The sequence below is a fragment of the Molothrus aeneus genome, chromosome 26 (genome assembly GCF_037042795.1).
Source record: "Molothrus aeneus isolate 106 chromosome 26, BPBGC_Maene_1.0, whole genome shotgun sequence".
Lineage (NCBI taxonomy): Eukaryota > Metazoa > Chordata > Aves > Passeriformes > Icteridae > Molothrus > Molothrus aeneus.
The window spans coordinates 1275416-1295648 of record NC_089671.1 but is presented as its reverse complement, the minus strand read 5'-3'; the positions used below and the strand labels follow the sequence as shown (position 1 = coordinate 1295648).

At 62.9% G+C, this 20233-nt stretch overlaps 1 protein-coding gene across 1 annotated transcript in view; it reads right to left on the bottom strand.

The window, feature by feature from the left end:
* Positions 1-19993, bottom strand: part of SDK2 (sidekick cell adhesion molecule 2) — a 49542-nt gene extending 29549 nt beyond the window's left edge. The window contains exons 1-2 of the mRNA XM_066565927.1: positions 19737-19993; positions 1123-1282 (exon numbers count right to left, since the gene is read on the bottom strand). Of these exons, the coding sequence (XP_066422024.1) occupies positions 1123-1282; positions 19737-19815 (239 nt within the window). The 5' untranslated portion in view covers positions 19816-19993. The remainder of the gene's footprint in view (positions 1-1122; positions 1283-19736) is intronic.
* Between the last annotated feature and the right edge of the window lie 240 nt (positions 19994-20233).

The following is a 20233-nucleotide window of genomic DNA, read 5'->3' as shown; positions in this document are numbered from 1 at the left end:
ACCACTGCTGGGCCCTTTCCTTCTGAAGGGTCAACTGAGGCACAGATCAAACCCAGGAGAAACTCATGAAAAGGAGGCAGAATGTGTGGTGTTACATTTTGACACCACGTACCATTTAAATAAAATGTGACACCACAAGAATGCCCATTCTGGGTTTGGAGGTGACCCTCAGGCATCCCAGCTCACTCCCAGGGCAGAGCAGGGCCGGGGATCCAGGTCCTGACTCCTTTCCCCTGCCTGGGAAAGAGCTGCATCCCCAACAGGGAACTGAGGGGCTCAACAGGTCCCCGAACCTCCACACCATGACAAGGGACAAGGGTGTCCCACAGGGCCCCCAGCCAGGGACTCAGGGCACTGCAGAGCTGCAGCCACCACGCTCAGGAGGGGACAGTCCCCAAGGAGGGCCCTGGCTGCAGGATCCCAGCAGGGCACAGCCATCACCCAGCCATGCTCTGTGCGTTCCCAGCATCCCAGAGCAGCCCCAGCGTTGCTACAGCAACACGAAGCCTTTGGATTCGATGCTGGGAAGGGGGAACGGCTTGTCTCAACCTGAATTATTGATTAAAACAGAGAGGATGACACACACACTCACGGGAGACGGCGAGAGGTGCCCGCCTTGATTTAAAGGCCATCTCCAAGGGGCCAGAGTCTCTCCGTGCCAGGAGCAGTTGGCACAGGGGGCTGGAGCTGGGCACTCTCCCACAGGGAGCCCCGGGGGCTGTGATGCACAGCCCAGTGTTGAGGTGTTAATCTGCTTGTGCAAACACCTCCTCCCCACTGCTGACCTGCTTAAAGTCCCGTTTGCTCTGCAAACAGAGCCACAGCTCCGGGGCTGCCAGGAGCTGCCTCTGTGCCACCTCCCAGGATGGCAGCCCTGGCACTGGCACCTGCCAGGGACCAGCATGACAGGCAGGATTTGCCACGGATGCTTGGAAACGCTCAGAATCCAGAGTCACCGAGGCTGGAAAACACCTCCAAGGTCATCGTGTCCCAGCTGTGCCCCATCCCCACCTCGTCCCCAGCCCAGAGCCGAGTGCCAGCTCCAGTTCTCCTCCAGGGATGGGCGCTCCAAACCTCCCTGGGCAGCCCCTGCCGAGGCCTGACCACCCTTTCCAGACTCACCTGTACTCCAGGGAGAACTTGGTGAGCTCCTGGCTGTTGTGCAGCCACTTGAACTCCAGGGGCCAGCTGCCCTCGGCCATGCAGGTGAGCACCAGCCGGTTCCCCTCCAGGTGCACCTGGCTCCGCACCGGCTCCGTCTTGAAGTACGGGGAGACATCGTCTGTGGGGAGAGGAGGGAGAGGGATCAGGGCCCCACATCCCACAGACCCATGGAGCACTCAGCACTGCTGCCCCCGGCAGGGCATGGAGCAAAAGTATTTAATTTAATTATTAAATTTAATTATTTAATCCTTCCCAGCCCAAAGCATTCCATGATTCCCTTGGCATCACCCTGCTGTCACCTGGCCACCCCAGCCCCCTTCCCTGTCCCTTGTCCCCCCCTGAACCATTCCAGCAGCCCATCCACAAGGGCTCAGCTCGCTGCAGGTTTATCTAAGCTGCTGCTTTGCTTTATTCCCAGCTCCCTTTGTAGCATCTCGGAGCTTTTAACTCGGGGGGTGAAGGGGCGGAGGGGCTGCGAGCCGAGCGAGGCACAACCACTTACTCCTCTCCTGTTTTATTTGCTAAGTAAAACTATAAATCGAACCACACAGCTCCATTTTCTGCTTAACAAATGGAAGCCCTTTTACTTCAAAGGCACATTCATATTCCCCAGCAGCTTTCAAGTGCACGTTCAATCACAGCTCTGGGTTTTTTCTTTGGGGTAGGGCTCTGCTTTCTTGTCTGCTCGAGCTGAATTCCTGCCGCGGATCCCTGTGAGCGGCACCAAGGCAGTGCCCACCACCCTGGGGGTGTGACAGGAGTTTGTGGGAGCCAGAGACACCCCCAGAGCTGCACTGGGGGTCCCTCTCCTCGCTCCTGGCTCCTGCACACCCACATGGAAATGCCCAGGGGATTTACACCATCCTGCCTGGCAAAGGGCAGGCACGGCGGTGCTGGATGCCAGGCGGGTCATTAGGAAGGGAAGGAGCAGCTTGTGGCTCGTTCATTTAATCTTCCTCTCTGACCTTCAGCAGCACCAGCTGGAAGGGGCAGCCCTCGCTCCTCCTGGTGTCCCTGCCTCGGATCCAGGATGGATCCAGGCACTGGGGCATCAGGGCATGGCAGCCCAGCACGTCCTGGGTGGCACAGGGGCAGAGCGATGCCCACGGGCAGCTCGGTGCCCTGGCTGTGGGGTTTGGCACCACTGCTGTGAGCCTGACCCGTGGCCATGCTGTTCCCTGGCCTGGGGGGCTCAGGGCAGCCCTGCCACCCTCAGGGTGCCCAGGAGTGGGGACAGAGGTGCCACAGGGCACACAGGAACCCCCCAGAGCAGGACCTGTGCCACCTGTGCACGCCACGTGTCCCCACACCACGGAAGAGCTTGACCTGCAAGGCCGGGGCATCGCCCACGCCACCCCAGAGACTTTGGGATTATGGCAGTGCCCAGATGGGGACGTGGCACAGCCAGATGGCAGCTCTGGATCCAAACACCTCCTGCATGAAACCAGTAAATGAGCCATGCACCAGACTGGCATCCACTGGGCACGATGCAGCTGTAGGGAGCATCCAAGCACGGCACCACGGGCTGGTCTCCAGGGAATGCTGATCCCCAGGGAATTCTGGTCCCCAGGGAATGCTGATTCCCTCAGGACCGCCAGGCTGTGCTGGAATTCTGATCCCTCAGGACCACCAGGCTGTGCTGCCAGTGCCCAACTGAGCATTCCAAGGGCACAGTGGGACTGAGACTTGGTGTGCCCAGTGCACCCCCTGCACCCAGCGCCTGGGAGGCCCCTGGGAGGTGTCCTGAAGGCATTTGGGAAGCGTTTGGGATCAGGGTGCTGCTGGTGCACCTTCCCCTGGGCCCGCCCGCCGCTTGCATCCATCCTAATTTGATTTTAAGCAGCTAAGGCTCATCACGCTTTGAAGCGCCCGAGCCATCTGTTCTGCATTAAGGGGTGAAAAACGGCGCAGAGGAGGAGAGGCGGCTCCTAAATCCGCACGGATGGGATCGTTCCGTGCTGATCCGCCCGCCAAGGGCACAGCGGAGCGGCCGCCCCGGCCCCGGCCGTGCCCCCAAAAAGGCAAACCCAGCCCAGCCACGGCAGGGAACAGCGGGGCGGGGGTCCTGAGGGTCCCCTGGGAGGGGTGAAGGTGGCACGGAGCTCGGGTGGAATCTTCCTCACCCTCCTCATCCTCCTCATCCTCCTGGGAGCCCAACCCAGTGCCAGGGGTGGCTGGAGGAGAGGAGGGATCCTGGGAGGGGAAGGTGGCTCCTTAATTCCAGGTCTCCAGAGAGGTCTCCAGGGACAAGACCAGGTGTTCCTGGTGTCCCCAGGGGGTGCCACACCAGCTCTTGGAGGGGACAAGAGTGAGGAGCCCCAGTGCTGAGCAGGGCCGTTCCCCTCATCACCAGCCCCTTCTGCAGCCCCCCAGCCTCAGTTTCCCTCTCCAGCTGCACCAGCCGTCCCAGCTCTGCTCCCTGGGGACAGCTGCACTCTCCCACCACCCCTGGCAGGCCCTGGCACCACCAAATCCAGGCTCATGGAGCTCTCACCGTGTCACCACGGAGCTGGCACGGACCGGGGCTGCCATTGCCCTGGCCCTGGGGGAGGGTTGGCGGTGGATGACAGCCACGTCCCCCCCAACACGGAAGGGTCATTACTGCTCATTCCGCCTCTCCCCCATCTGTTGTGACTGTTTACACTCCACTTGCTAATTAGAGGCTAATTAGTTGGTGCAGAAATTCATCACTTTCCAAACACAGGCGGCAGCGAGGGGCGTCTCCGGCAACATCTGCACATCTGCCGGAGGCACGGGACACTGCGCTGCTCCTGTGCCACCCCCTGCCACCCCCTGCCACGCCAGCAGTGTCCCCTCCGCAAAGAAAGGCGCCACCAAACCCCTCTGTCCCCATCCTGCCCTCGGGGTTGGGCTGGCAAAGGGAAGGGGGACAGGGACAGGGACAGGGACAGGCCCGGCTCTCTCCCTCCCCTGCCGATGACAATTTAATGCCAGGCCTTTAATGCCAGGCCCTGGCACGGCACTAATCCCGCCTAATGGGATCGCAGCCTTGGCCCCCGCGCTTTAGTTACATCAGGGCCGGGGGGTTTGGAGCCGGGATGTAGGGCAGGGCTCCCTAAGAGCCGTAATGGATCCTAATTCCCGGCCCTAATGGGCGAGCCGGGCACTAAGCTCCCCTCTCTCGGCCTCCAAATCCCTCCTGATGGGAAGGGACGGGGAGCTTTCAGCCGGGAGGGGTCCCGGAGGGGCTGCCAAGGGCTCGGCTCTGCCCGGCAGCTGCTGCCAGGGGGTGGTGGGGACGGGGGGTGCAGCCTCCTCCTGTTCCCGTCCCTCTCAGGGGCAGGAGATGGGGGCAGGAGATCCAATCCCTCAGGCGCCCCTGGCCACCCCCGAAGCTTGTGGGACAGCCGGGTCCCCTCCTGCCTGGCACCACCACGCAGGGGACAGTACAGTCCCCATGTCTGTGCCAGCCCCCCTTGGGGTGACATCCAGTCCCACCCACGGCGAGGTGACCGGCCTGTCCCTGCTGATCACCACGACCCAGGAATCCCAACGGAGCTGATGCCCAGCAGGACCTGGGGGATGTCCTGGAGCCAGCCCAGCTTCACCTGCAGGCTCCAGGTACCCAGCAGAGCCCAGCCAACACCAGGCACCAGCACCTGCCTCAGGGAAAACAGCTCCATCCTCTTCCTCCTTCCCAACAACCCTTCTTTGGTCCCACCAGGATGCAGCCCTGGAAGTGTCCCCTGCACTGCCCACAGCCTGCCTGGGGCACAGAGAGGGGACAGAGCCATGTCCCTGCTGCCCCCACGGCTTCCCAGGGCCCCCCATCCTTCCTGGGAACAATCACCACACAAAAAGGAGGATGCCAGCCTGAAAAGGAGGATGCCAGACCAGTAAAGAAGGTGCCAACCTCCTCCAGGAGTGGTGGCACAGCCAGCTGGCACTGCCACCACAGACCCCCCAGCACAGGGAGATGGAGCTTCCCAGAGCCCCCCCATTCTTCCTGGGGCATCATCACCCAAAAATGAGGATGCCAGCCTGGAAGGGAGGATGCCAGACCAGTAAAGAAGGTGCCAACCCCTCCAGTAGTGGTGGCATGGCCACCTGGCAGTGGCACTGAGGACCTCCTACCACAGCCCCCCCCAGCATGGGGAGATGGAGCTTCCCAGGACACCACCACCCAAAAATGAGGATGCCAGCCTGGGAAGGAGGATGCCAGCCCACTAAAGAAGGTGCCATGAGTGGTGGCACTGCCACCAAGCAGCTCCCACCATGGCCCCCCAGCACGGGGAGATGGAGCTTCCCAGAGCCCCCCATCCTTCCCAGGGCACCATCACCCATAAAGAAGGATGCCAGCCCAGTAAGGAAGGTGCCAGCCCAGTAAAGAACGTGCCAACCCCTCCAGGAGTGGTGGCACTGCCACCTGGTACTGGTACCAAGCAGCTCCCACCACAGCCCCCCCCAGCACGGGGAGATGGAGCTAAATCTCCTCGGCATCAGGCTCTCGCTGGCTCCGCAGCACGAAGAGATTAAAAAACAATAAAGAGAAAGCGAAACCCTCCGCTATAATTACCAGCCTTTAGCCGCCAGCGGAGGCAGGAGGGAGGGAGGCAAGGAAAAAAGGGGGGAAAAAGAAACAGAGGAGAAGAAGAAATCCACTAAAATTTTAATAGGAACCACTGCATTTAATTTAACGACACATTTTTTCAATTACCAGAATAATTGTTTTATTCATAAAACGGGTTTCAATAAGAGGGTAATTTTCCTTTGTTTTTATTATTCATTTGTGGAACATATTCGCCGCGCGGGTCCTCGGCGCCGCCGCAGCTGGGGGGGGGCTGGGGAGGGGGGAGCATCACCCACAGCCCCCCAAAAACAGCACCCATGGGGACCAGAGTGACCCCCAGCAGCCCGGGGGGGTCACAGCCTCAGGTGGCACAAGGAGAGGTGGCCCCAAGGGATCCTTCATGGCCATCCCAGGGGTGACAGGGATGTGGTGGCCCTGGGGACAGGTGAATCCCTGCCCACGCAGCCACCCCTTGGCTACAGCCCATTCCTGGCTTGTCAGGTGCCAGATGAGCTCGGGAAGCATCAATTTGTCAGGGGGTGCTGGTAAAGCCACCAGGAGGATCCCATGGCCCTCGTGTCCCCGAGGGCACGGAGCCACCGCCACGGCCGGGCACGGCCCCCGCGGTGCCCCTGGTGACACCTCCCGGGGTCCCTGGTGGTGGTGGCAGTGCGGGGGGGGTTGGAGGCTCTCTCCAGCGCTGCCAGAGCCATTAGTATTCCTGAGACACGGCTCCAGCCCCTTCATAAAAAGCAAACACGGAATTGAAATGCCGAGCGCCGCCGGCACCTGGGGAGCCACGGAGCGCGACGGTGCTGCCAGGAGGGACCGAGGGGACAGGGCTGAGGCTGGGGGAGCCAAGGATGAAGCCAAGAATGAGTCAGCGAGGTTTGGGAACCTTAGCTGAGCCCTGCTCGCCCTCCTCCCAACAGCTGGGCAGGGGCAGGGCAGCCTGAGCCACAGCCTGCAGCCTCCGAGGGGATCCCAGCAGGGCACACGGCTCCATCCTCCTCATCCCAGCACCACCACAGCCCAAATCACAGAGTCACCCAATGCCAGAGGGATTTGGGTTGGGGAAGTGCTTAGAATCCATCCAGTGCCACCCCTGCCATGGCAGGGACACCTTCCACCGTCCCAGGCTGCTCCCAGCCCTGTCCAGCCTGGCCTTGGGCACTGCCAGGGATCCAGGGGCAGCCACAGCTGCTCTGGGCACCCTCACAATAAATAATTTCTTCCAAGAGATCCCTCCCAGCGCTGACCCTCGGTGCTGAGCCCAGCAGAGCCACAGGGACACCCAGCTGTCCCCTGCTGTCCCCCCAGGCTGGGATGCAGCGGTGCCAAAGGCACCTGGCACAATCCCACCCATCCCATCCCATCCCATCCCATCCCATCCCATCCCCAGGGACCAGCCCGCCTGCCCCACACGCCCCCACCCACGGCGTGGCTTTTGATGTGGCTTTTTTTGCCCTTTTTACTAAGAAAAAGACTTATAATTGCAGATGTGACCATTAAATCCTCCCAACTTACTTTGTTCCCTTCCTTCCCTGCTTTCCCCTCCCTCCTTTCTCCCCCCACTGAGACCAAGAGCTTTAAAACTCTCCTTCTGGCTATTAATTAAAAGCAACCTCTCCACTGCCGTGAGTGTACTTGCCATAAATTAATAGCAGCCTTCTTAATCAAATCTTATCTCCTCTCGGAGCGCGGGGCCGGGTGGGTATCCCAGCCTGCCCAGCCATGAAATGCAATTCCCGATGCTCCAGTGGCCTCGGCAGCCCGGCTCCATCCCCTCCTCCCTGGCTCGGGCACCTGGGCGGGCTCGGAGCCTCCACCTGGGCCGGGAGGGAGGAGAGGGGGCCCGGCCACCCTGCGCGGAGGTGGCTCCCGGAGGACACGCTCCATTTCTCAGCCATTTACCGCGTTTATCCGCAGCCCCTGCGGACGGCACTCGGCTGCCTGAATTATTTAGGAGGGGGTTCGGCGCTTCCGAGGCGGCGGGAGAGCCGTGCCGGGGAGTTCTGCTGCCGGGGATGGGGCTGGGAGGTGGTGGGGACAGGGCGCAGCTTTTGGGGGGTCAGCTCCTGGGCTGGTGAGCTCACGGTGCTCTGCTCCCCACAGAACATTGGAGAGCATCATGCTGCCATTCCCCCATCCCTGTCCCACCAGGTTTTCCTCCTCCCCACCCATCCCCAGCCCTTCCTGTGAGGTGCCGAATCCCCGACCCCACAGAATTCCCAGAGAGCAGGGACAGAGGGGGACCTGGATGTGGTGTCCTGCAGCTCCTGGGGCTGCTGCTCCAGCCCTGTCCTTTGCAGTGTGGAAAACAGCTCTGGAGATGATTTTCCTTCTGATCTCTGCCCCTCGGTGGGCTGAGAGGGGCACGGGGGGCTCGGGGAAGAGCTGGGAGGCTCCAAGGCTGGCACCCAGTGCCCTGTGGTGACCCTGCTGCTGGAACACATCTGCCCTTGCTCTGGTGCCTCTCGGAGCTGCTCACAGCTCTGGGAGCTGCTGCTCTGCCCTGGGGAAGGGGCACGGGCAGCACCAGGGGCTGCTGGCCCTGGGCACGCTGTCCCCTGGCTCAGGTCACAGCTCCTGCCCAGCTGGAGATGGGCAGCTCCTCTCCATCCAGCCCCCCCCGTGTACTTGTGCAGCTGCTTTGGCACCTCCTGACACGGGAAAAAGGATTTCTGGGTGATGGGGAGCTCTGGGGATGTGGGAACACCTCCCATAAAGGGTGCAGGGATGTGTGTCCCTGACCCCAGGAGGGCTGGCAGAGGAGGGGGCTGGAGCTGGGCTCACCACCCCAGAGAGGAGCTGGGCTGAGCCCAGAGCTCCAGCACTGCTGGGCCACTCCCTGCGCTCCCTCAGAGGGGATTTGGGGTTCCCTACATGCCCTAAGCCGATTGCTGAGGTGTGGTAACTGGATTAAGGGGGAGGCTGAGCAAAGGCAAACCTGGAGGAGCTGCTCAGCAGAGCACGGCTCCCGCCCGTGTGACACCGCAGGATTTGCAGAGCTGCAGCTTAAACTGATTTCCATCCCCTAAGCCTCTGGGAAGGTGAAGCTGCCAGAGGGACGTGGGCTCTGCCCCCTCCTCACCCCACAAAAACCCCGCAGGGCCCCACTGTGGGCTGGCAGAGGAGTCATGTCCCCATGGCGACATCCCACAGCCACCCACGTCCTCACCCAGGCACTGGGGTCACATCCCCACGTTGGTCACCACAGCCACTCCTGCTCGTGGCACTGGGTCACATCCCACAGTCTGTGACACTGGGTCACATCCCCACGTTGGTCACCACAGCCACTCCTGCTCATGGCACTGGGTCACATCCCACAGCCACCCCAACCTGTGACACTGGGTCACATCCCACAGCCCATGGCACCGGCACTGAGACCTCCAGGTGACCCCACAGCGCCTGGGGGAGCAGCACAGTGACCCCAAACCCCCACAGGGCCCTTCAGCACCCAGCAGCCACCCCTGGTGACAATCCCTGCTGGCAGCAGCCACCGCCCGGGGCTCTCGGTGACATCCCTGTGGGTGACATCCCTGTGGGTGACATCCCTGTGGGTGACAGCCCTGTGGGTGACAGCCCTGTGGCTAATCCAAACTGACCACTGCAGGGCACAGCCAGGGAGGCCACGGCCTCAGCACCCCCTCCCTGGCAGCAGCCAGCACCCCCCAGAGCCTCCCCATAGCCCTGTCCTGGGGCACAGGTGACACCAATGGTGACCACTATCCCTGCTTGGGGATGCAGAGCAGCCCCTGAGCGATGCCCCTCAGTGCTGTCCCCTCCTCCTGCGGTCCCCAGCGTGGCACTGGTGTCACCTGCGGGCTGCAGGTGTCACACCTCATCCATCTCTGCTGGAGATCTGTCCTGGCATTCCTGCTCCCAGGGTGGGGGTGGAGGCTGTGGCGGTGATTCCTGGAGCTGGCAGTGCTCAGGAAAAGCCCAAGCAGAGACCAGGAGCCCAGCCAAGGTGGCCCCGGCAAGTGGAACATGGCCAGATCTGTGCTGGCACTGCCAGCAAGAGCCACCTGCACTCAGTGGCTCTGAATGCCCACCCAGAGCATGGCAGCCCCATGGATGGATGGATGGATGATGGATGGATGGATGGATGGATGGATGGATGGATGGATGGATGGATGGATGGATGGATGGATGATGGATGGACGGATGGATGGATGGATGGATGGATGGATGGATGGATGGATGGATGATGGATGGATGGATGGATGGATGATGGATGGATGGATGGATGGATGGATGGATGGATGATGGATGGATGGATGATGGATGGATGGATGGATGGATGGATGGATGGATGGATGGATGGATGGATGGATGATGGATGGATGATGGATGGATGGATGGATGGATGGATGGATGGATGGATGGATGATGGATGGATGATGGATGGATGGATGGATGGATGGATGGATGGATGGATGGATGGATGGATGGATGATGGATGGATGGATGGATGGATGGACGGACAGATGGATGGATGGATGGATGGATGGACGGACAGATGGATGGATGGATGGATGGACGGACAGATGGATGGATGGATATCCTCCTCCCTCCCTGCATCCCACCAGGCCAGGCCACTGGGACACCCCAGCCACGCTGCCATCTCCCCTTCCTCCTCCCACATCTGTCTCCAGGCCCATACTTATTTATTTATTTGTTAATTAACTGCTGTTTCCATAACAAACGCTCCGGTTTCTCCCAGCCTCCAACAGCCCTGGGGCTGGATTGTTAACTAGGATTTTAATTTGTTAATTAAAAGCAGGATGGCTCCATAACAAGCTCTTCTTCCACAGCCGGGGCTCTTGGCGGGCTCAGGGGGCCACGGGCAGCCTCACCATGCCCAGGTGAGCCTCTCCAGGGATGGGGGACGTGGGGAGGGGGCAGCCCAGCTCCCCAAGGACCAGGGGGGCTGGGAAAAGGCTCAGAATCTCCTGGTGCTGGAGATGAATCCCCTTCCCCTGCAGTCTCATCCTGGCAATCCTTTCCCCAACAGCTCAGCAGCTCCCAGGCCACGTCCCCGGCCATCAGGGTCCCAAAGCTGGTGACATCAGAGGTCCCAAAGCTGGTGACAAACCCTCCTCTGCCCGCTGCAGCAGAGCCAGGGCCGTGCCAGCATCATCCCCTCAGGCTTCCCATGGACCACAGCCCGGGACAGCCCCCCTGTGGCACTGGGGACACAGCCAGGTGACAACGTGGGTAAGGTAAGGCTTGAAACGCTCCCCGAGCCAACGGAGAAACATCAGCCCTGGCCGGGAAACAGGGATTTATTCACCCCCTCGGCTGGGAACAGAGCGGGGCTGTGTGCTGCCCATCCCCGCCGCTGGAAAAACCAACATTTCCCTCCCGGGAAACCCCAAACAGTCACAGACAAACACAAACGCACACAAATGCACACAAACGCACACAAACGCACACAAACACACACAAACACACACAAACACACACACGGCCGCCTTGTGCCTGCCCAGCCCCGGGCCCGGGGGGGCACAAGAGGAGCTTTGTGCTCCGAGGCCCCAGGCAGCCCCCGCGGAACCGGAGTGCGATCCCAACCTGGCCCCGGGGCACCGAACTCCAAACCAGACACGGGGAGCTGCCAGGAGCTGGAAGGGACAAGGGACAGGAGCCACATCCAGCCCAGAGGGGACATGGGACAGGAGCCCACTCAGCCCAGAGGGGAGAAGGGACAGGATCCCCCCAGACCTGGGGACACCCCCAGGACTGCCCTGCTGCTGGTGGCACGGACAGACATTGTCCTGCTGAGCCCATCCCCGCACAGGACAGAGCCCCATCCCCAGCTGGGGATGTTGAACGAGGCTCCGGACTTAACTCCTTCCCCAGCAAACTCCTTGGGACGGCAGAAACGCTCCGGAGCCCGCGATTAGGCAGCTCCGCCGTATCTGGGTCACTGCTGTGAGTCACGGACACCCGGAGAGTGACTCAACGCTATTAGAGGGGCCGGATCCTGCGGCTGATTCCCCCGGGAGAGGCTCCAAAGCGCGGAGGAAGGGAAGGATGGACGGACATCACCGCCAGACCCCCCCCCCGCAGCAGGCAGCGGCCGGACGGTCCCGGGGCAGGAGAGGGATCAAAGTGCATCCCCGTCCTGCACTTCAGCCCTTCCCAGCCCTTCCCAGCCCTTCCAGCCATTCCCAGCCGAGCCCGGAGTTTCCCCACATGGATTTGGCAGGAACAGCTCCACACGCAGCTGCCAAACGAGGCAGAGGTCCCAAGAACCCGGACACTGTCCCCAGTGCCACCCACCCCAAGGAGTGACACACAAGCCCGGGGCTGGGTTTGGCCCCATGGAACACGCTGAGCGCATCCTCGAGGAATTCCTGGAAGGACACACACCACAGCCCTGCGGCCGTGAAGGGCTGGGAAAGCAGAGCCACCACAGGCCTGCCCTGCCAGAGCCACAGCAGCACCTGAGATGTCCCTCCTGCCAGGGACACCCGTGTCCCACCCCAGCCCAGCCCCGCAGGATGCTCAGCAGACAGACAGACAGACAGACAGACAGACAGACATACACACAGCAGCCGCTTCCCAGCCTGGCCCCGAGAATCCCAACGAGGCCCAACCCAAAAAAACGGCGGGGGAAGAAAAAGAGAGGAGAGAAACCACAAGAAAAGCCCCGCTCAGCCCTTCCCAGGGCACTGACGCAATGGAGTCGCTTTTCTCCATCCCTTTTCCAGCCCCGCGGGATGGAAAAGGCTCTGCCAGCCCCCCCTGCCCGTGCCAGGCGGGATGAAGGCTCTGGAGGCCGGAGTCCTCCTCCCTGCAGCACGGCCCCGAGCCAGCGGGCCCCGGGCACTCGCCCATTTACTGGGGAGTTGCCCAGACATCCTTTTGCCTAAGTATTAATTAGTCGTTGCGTTGCTCACTTGAAACAGAAATAGCTGTAGCATGACGGCGAACATGAGTTTTCCTTGGAAAAGCTGCTTTTTTTTTTTATTCCAAAGCTTTTCCTTCCCAGCCAGCCCTGTTGGCAGGGTGGGGGAAGCACAGACAGCCTGGCATCCCCCCACGGACAGCCCTGAATTTCCAGGGCAGCGCAGCAAACCCTGGTTCATGGCATTTATTCACACACTTGTGGCTCTCCCAGCCAGAGGGGCTTTTCCAGCCAGAGCCAGCGATTCCAGCCTGACGTGAAGCTTATGGGGAGAAGCCAAGCGAGCGAGAGTCCCCCGGGGAAGGGCTCCGGCAGCTCCGTGCCCTGCTCCCCGCACGCCGCTCGCTTCCACCGCCAGGAAAACCGAGACAAGGAGGCGATGAAGGCACCCATCCTCTCCCTCCCCGCCGGGGCCGGGTGCCGAGCGCTTCCAGGTGCGCAGCCGGCGGGGAGGGCTCTCCCGACGGCGGCAGAGCTCGGAGTGAAACCTCCCACCCTAATGAGTTGATTTTATTAGTTTGCGAATGCATTGAGAACTCATTATCAGAATAAACATCAGCTCACTCCAGCGAGCACGGCAGCGCCGCAGCTGCGGCCGCACCCCGGGACAGCCCGCGGGTCCCGGCACCCACCGGGGGGGCCGGGGCAGGGGTGCCCACCCTGCCAAAGCCCTTCGTGCCCTCCGTGCCATGCGGTTCGCTTCCCCCTTGCACTGCGGGGCTCCGGGTGCCCGCTGGAGCGGGACAGCTCTGAGCTCCGGCCACCCCAACAGCTCCCCTGGGAGCTGGGAGCTGCTGGAAGCGGCTCCGGCACCCTCGGGAGCCTGTGCTGGAGCTCGGGAGGGTCGGAAGGGCCCCCCCGGGACAGTCAGGGCACGGAGAGCGCCGAGCCCGGGGCAGGGCTGTGGTGGGGCACAGCGGGAGCATTGTCCGCCTCGGCAGGACGCGCTCGCTCCCTGTGCAAGCAGCAGCTAATCCCATTTCATCCCCAGCACGGCCATCAGCTGTTTGTCAGGCATGCAGGGGGCGGGGTGCTGAAACCAGAGCTATTGTGCCCGCCGGTCCCAGCCCCCTCCAGCCGTCCATCCATCCATCCATCCATCCATCCATCCGTCCATCCGTCCATCCGTCCATCCGTCCATCCCAGCCCCACGCTGGGCCCAGCTGGCATCGTGCCCATGTCCTGCTCCATGCCCAGCCAGCCCTTCACGCTCTGCCAGATCCATGCAGGACCCATCACCTCCCTCCGAGCTCTGAGCCTGACCCCTGATAAGCCCAGGCAGGGAGGAAGAGGAGGAGGAGGGGAAGCACCGAGCGTCCCACCCTGCAGAGACCCCTGGGGTCACCCAGCGCTCAGTTTCTCCCTGCAGGGGACACGGGCTCCTGGAAGGAGCACAAATGTCCCCACAAACCCCCAGCCCAGCCCAGCCCGTGCCCCAAGTTCCTGGGGGTGGCCCTGCAGGATGGGGACAGAGGGACAGGTGCCCCAGGCCATCCTGTCCCTGCAGCCAGGAACAGGGAGCACGTGTGTCCCTGGGGAAATGCCCTGTGGATCCAGCAATTCCCACTTAAGGGGGTCCAAACCCAGCATTTCCCTTCAACAAGCTGAAGGAGTCCCACCCCTGGGGCTCCACACCTCACAGCCACCCCTGACAGCCAGAGTCCTGTCACATTCCATGTCCCTGTTCCACACAAGGCACAAGGGACGCTGCTCCAAGCTACAGGCAGCAGGACCCTGCCAGACCCCCAACCCCTCCCAGCTTTGGAGACCCCAATGTCCCAGAGAAACCCCTCCAGGGCCCACAGAAGAATCCTCATCCCCTCCCAGCTTTGGAGACCCCAATGTCCCAGAGAAACCCCTCCAGGGCCCACAGAAGAATCCCCATCCCTCTCCCGGCCCTGGCAGGGGCACGGAGCTGGGAGGGCTCAAGGTTACAGCTGAGGACTGGCAGGTTGTGGGCTCACCCAGCAGTGCAGAAAGCAATTAGCTACCAGGGCTAAAATTAGCTCAGCGGCTTCTTCTGCTAATGGTCAAAGTCGTCAAGGCTTCCCTGCACCCGGGGCTTCCTCATGGACAGGGAGGGAGGGATGGGAGCCAAAGGAGCAGCTCACGTGTGCCCAAGTCCCCTTCCTGCTGCACCCAGTGCCACCAGGCAGCAGGACACCACCAGCCCCATTGTCCCCACCACCACCCCTGCCCTGTGCCTCAGTTTCCCTGCACCGCCCAGGCTGGAGGGAAGCTCCTGGAATGTCAGGGTGGGCGGTGGGGACAATGAGGGCTGGCAGGGAGGGAGAGTGGCTGCAGCACAGGGGACCCCAGCATTCCTGGAATGGCCACCGTGCCCTCCCTGTGGCCAGCCAGGATGCCCAGCTGCTGGCACGGGCAGCAGCTGCTCCTGGGGCCTTCAGAGAGTCATGGAATGGCTTGGAAGGGGCTTAAAGCTCTTCTTGTCCCACCCCTGCCATGGGCAGGGACACCTTGAGGTTCCTCCAAGCCCCGTCCATCCTGGCCCTGGTCCCCTTGCCCAGCCCGTGGTGGTGACACTGATCCACATTGGGAGGTGACACCTCGGATCGTCCCCAGTGTCCCCAGGGGTGGCCCTGCTCGAGCCAAGAGCCCCCAACCCCAAGTCTCCATTCCTGGGGGCCCCATCAGAGCCGAGAGACAAAGGGGGCCGGGGAGGACCAGCTGCAGCCCGGGAATGTCCCCTGCCCTCGGCCCCCGTTCCCAGGGATCAGGTTTCCCAGTTCCCAGGCAACCCGAGCCCGGCATGGCTTTCCAGGCAGGCATTCCTGCACCCCCGGGGCTGGGGGGGCGAGGGGAGGGTGGGGCAGGGGCCACCAAGGGGGCACTGCCTGCCCGGGGCACAGGCAGGTGCTGGGACTCAAGCTGGGGAGAGGTGAGGCAGCCCTGGGAGAGGGGTGCAGGGCACACCCCCAAAGCTGGGAAATGAACGCCCAAAACTGGGAAATGAACGCCCAAGAGCTGGTCCCCAAACCCACGGAGGGTGCTGAGGACAGTGTCCACGCCTGTGGCATCACCAGCATGCCCAGGGTGTGAGGGATGCCAGGGAGGGTGGGGGGATGCCAAGGAGGGTGGGAGGGATGCCAAGTGGGGTGTGAGGGATGCCAAGGGGGTGTGAGGGATGCCAAGGAGGGTGGGGGGATGCCAAGGGGGTGGGAGGGATGCCAAGTGGGGTAGGAGGGATGCCAAGTGGGGTGGGAGGGATGCCAAGCATGGCCAGCACAGCAGGGAGCTGCTGCCAGCACATTCCTGCCTGCTGGCTGGGCAGAGTGATAGGAACACATCCTGAGGCTGGATCCACCCCCATGGATGGGGGAACCCCAACTCAAAGCAGCAGCCATGAGGATGAGGGTGGTCCCTGGCATCACCACCACACCTGATTGATGCTGGCACCACGGCCTTCCCAGCAGCTCCGTGCCATCCTCCACTGCACTGGCAGAGAAGCTCCCAGGACACCCCAGTGCCCCCCACCCTGAGCCATCTCAGCCCCTCAGGGCTCCTGGATCCCCTCGGCTGCTTTGGAAGTCCAAGGCCCAGTGCCAGGAGGCACCGGTGGAGCCACCAGCCCTGGCACAGCGGCGGGCATGGCGCGGGCTCAGCTCTCCCTTCGTTAGCACAATCACATCACCACTGACAGCAGCATATTTCTCCCCGGCCGTTTCTCACCCAGCCACGCGCCAGCCACTCGTTAACGAGCTTGGGGCATTAACGAGGGCTCAGAGGGGAGGGCACCCTCCACCACCCAGCGGGTTCTGCTCCCACATGGTGCTGCCCCACGGGGCCGTTTCACCCTGGGCACTGCCTGTGCTGCTGCTGCTGCAACCAACACACCCCAGACCAGTTGGTGTAGGGCCTACAGTGATGTGAGCGTGGCTGGAGCTCATCCCCAGGCAGGAACCAGCCACAGGCAGAGGCTGGGGACAAGGACACGGCTCGTGGAGAGGCAGAGGCAGGGTGACCCCTCGTTGCAGCCTCCCTCCTCGCGGTTTAATTATCGGCGCTTTCCCAGGTACTCAAGCAGCCAAGGATCCGCCTGCTCCCTCCTTGCTGCTCTCCTCGAGCTCCTGCCTGTGCTCCTGCTGAGCAGAAATGCCACCTCAGCCCTGTCCCCGTCACCGAGGGACGAGCAGCACTTGACGTTGTCACTCACCCTGGTCCCCGGATGGCACCGGGGCAGGAGCTGCTCAGCCACTGCCGGCTCTCCCTGCCCACCAGTGCGGCAGCTGGAGGTGGGAACGAGCTCCCATTTCCATCCCAGCTCCCATCCTGCCTGTTCTCCTCCTCAGCTGGCTCCCCAAAGCTTTGGGGAGCAGCGCAGTGACAGGCACAGTGACACCGCCTGCCTGGGACAGGACCGTATCCCCCTCCCTCACGGTGATCAGGTCATCAAAATTTCATCATCGCTGTGCCCAGGCACTAATGGCTTCCCAAGCAGCATCAAATTTTAATCTTCCCTTCCTCTCCCCTAAAAGCCACTCTGCTTCCTGAGAGCTGGTGCCTTGCACGAGGCCACCAGCAAATGTGGCAGTGCTGGCAGGGACAGGAGAGCCAGGGCCATCCCCTCCTGCCCTGATGCCACTGGCACAGAGGAACCAGCAGCTCCCTTCACCAAAGTCCTGGTGTGAACACCAGCATTACATCCCCAGCAAGGGCAGGGGCTTGTCCTTGCCCCCCTCCTGCCCAGCCCCACAGGGCACCGTGTGTGCAGACGTGCCCAGGCTCCACACACAGGGACAGAAGATGCTGGAACTCCCCTGCTGCCACCTCTAATAAGCCTCTTTGGTGGAAGCTGCCCATGGCAGGCCCCTGCCCCAAATCCCGTCTGGAACCTTAAGCTGCCCAAATCCCTCCTGGGACTGGCCACAGCCTCCTCAATCCCATTAGAGGTGCTGTGCCCACACGGGGGGTCCCGGGCTGTGCCCCCAGCACTGGCCGTGGGGAAACTGCATCTCACAGAGAGTGAGCAGGAGCGGGCTGGGGACCCCCAGGCTCCCCCCAGCTCTTGGGGATCCCTTTATTGCCTTGTTCATCAGCCCAAGGGGTGATGGTGGGGTGCCCCCAGGCCTGGCACAGTCCCCAGGCCCAGCACAGGTCGCACTGCGACAGCTCCAGCCCAGGCAGCGCTGCCGGCTGAGCCTTCCCCCAGCTCCGCACTGGGCTCCGGGTAATTAGCGCCAGGCCCCTAATCAATAAGTTATTTTTTGCCACGGGTAATTAATAATTACACAGCACAGACAGGCTGTAATTAAACTTCCATCCTGTCTCTCACAGGTAGCAAGGGGCCTTTTTTAAGCAAGCACAGGTATGGAAGTGCCTCACCCCGTGCCCGGGCAGCCCCTGCGCCCCGGCCGGGGAGGTCTCGCTCCATCGCCTCCTCCTTCCCTCCCCGATTGATCCCGTTTTCCTCGGCTGCCAGAATCAATAGCCCTGGCACAAAGCTCTGCTGGCCCTCACTGCCAGCCCTGCCTGCCCCACCGCAGTGGGACAGACCAGAGCCTGGAGGAGCCCTGTGCCGGGCTGCTCCCAGCTCCACCGCCCTGCTCCCTGTCTGTGCCAGCGGAGAGCGCCAGCACCCCACGGGCACGGCGGGCGGGAGGTGACCCTGCTGGCGTGTCCCCAGTGCCACCCGCGGCAGGGGAGGCGGGCACGTGCCAGGCGTTGGGAATGATCCCTCCAGCACGCCCAGCTCGCTGGTGGCCGCTGCCACGCCGGGCACCGAGCAATGTCACAGCGTCCGCGAGGATGTGACACGCGCCGCAGAGAGCCAGAGCCGCCAAGCTCAGCTCCTGCACCAGGAGAGCAGAAAAAAGCCCCTTGCCCACCCCTCCAGAGCGCTGGGGCACGGGCAGCCCCACATCTCCCAGCCCACAGCCCCACAGATCAATGGAAGGAGGGTGGGTGACCCCAGGAGCCCGTCCCGCGGGCACGGAACAAACGGATCGCAGGGGAGCCGGCAGCCGGAGACGCCAGGCAGGAGAAGAGAAACTCGGCAAGGGAGTGAATCAATCAAAGAGACCTTCAGAGCTCCCCACACAGGGCCTGCCCGGATAATATACTGCCGCTTTAGATGTTATGTTCTGAACTTAATTACTGAGAAATTATAGCAGTGCTGGGGGAGGCTCAGGGGAAGCGGGAGCACGGGAGCGCTCAGGGACTCCTGGCTCCACTCGCTGCCACAAGCAAGGGCAAGAAATGTCGTGGGTGAGGACCCCCGGCGCTGCGCTCTGCTGTGCCCCCCCATTTCCCGTCTGGATCTGCTCAGCCCAAGCGCAGGGACAGAGGCAGCCGCGCCGCAGCCCTGCCAGCCGGGAGCCTCCTCTCTGGGCCTGCAGGGGAGGGGACCACAGCGTCCCCCCGGCCCCTCTGAACCCCAGCTGCACCCCGAAGGGCCACGAACTATTTTTATATCCCTGTGGGCTAGCGGAGCAGCTGGAAGCAGCCTGTGCTGTGCCCGAGCCCAAAGGGAGAGCAGCAGAGAGGGGCTCACCCTGCCCTGCAGCCCCCAGGGGTTGTTGGGGTGCAGTGGGAGCCCCAGGCACCCACAGGGGGGTCTCGGGGGTACAGACCCCCCCAGCCCCTGCCAGTTTGTACCAGCGGCTGGAAGTCGACAGGACCAACATCAGGGTATGAGCTGCTCCCTGGGAATCCCCCAGCCTCGCAGCCCGGGGTTTGTGCTACAACGGGGGTACCCTTGGGGCAGGGTGGGGGGGTATGGGCGATGCTCACCCCTCGGGGTTGCCCACTCTCCCGAAGGTGATCCAGCACAGACTCTACCTCATGCTCAGAGCAACACGTTCGCCCCATCCCCAGCCTGAGGACAGTTATGGGCAAGGGGGAGGCAGAACAGAGCCATGCTGCTCGTCCTCCTGAGCCACCACGGTCACCGCGCTGCACCCGGCACCGGCGGGCCCCGAGTGCTGGCTCCGGGGAGGCTTTGCGAATATCACGGATGCCGCTCTTCCCCCGGTAGGAGCTCCGGAGCCGCCTGGCTCCCATCCCCCGGCTGGCGCACCGATCTCCCAGCGCGGGCTGGCAATAGGCTCGGTTGAGGGGTGCAGCGCGGGGTCCCCCCGTCTCCCGCCGCCCTCCGCATCCCCTTACCTTGGGCGCCGGCTCCTGGGGGGCCGGGCAGGGCGAGCACGGCGAAGCAGAGCAGCCCCCAGCTCCGGAGCCGGGCCATGGCTCTGCCGAGACAAGCTGGGGGGGTTGCGGGGGGAGAACTTCCCCGACTTTATAATCCGGGCGGCTCCGGCGCAGGGATCCCCGCAGCAGCGCTGCTCAGGGGGAGGCGAAGGCGCCGGGGCGAAGGGCTCCTCGTGGGGCTGGGGGCGGTCCGCGGGCAGCTCCCCACCATCGGCGGCTTCCCCAGGGACGTGCGGAGCCGGGACCACCAAATCCGGAGCGGAGCCGGCAGCCGAGCCCCTCCCCGAGCGCTGCGCCCCGCGTCAGGGAAGGGGACGGGAAGCGCAGGGCGCCGCGCCCCCGGCCCCTCCTGCCCGCCCGGGCTCCATGGGGGCCGGGTCCCCGCCGCTCCGGGGCCGAGCGAAAAGTTTGGGGGCGGGGGGCGGCCCCTCCCCAGCGCTCAGCTCTTGCCGAGG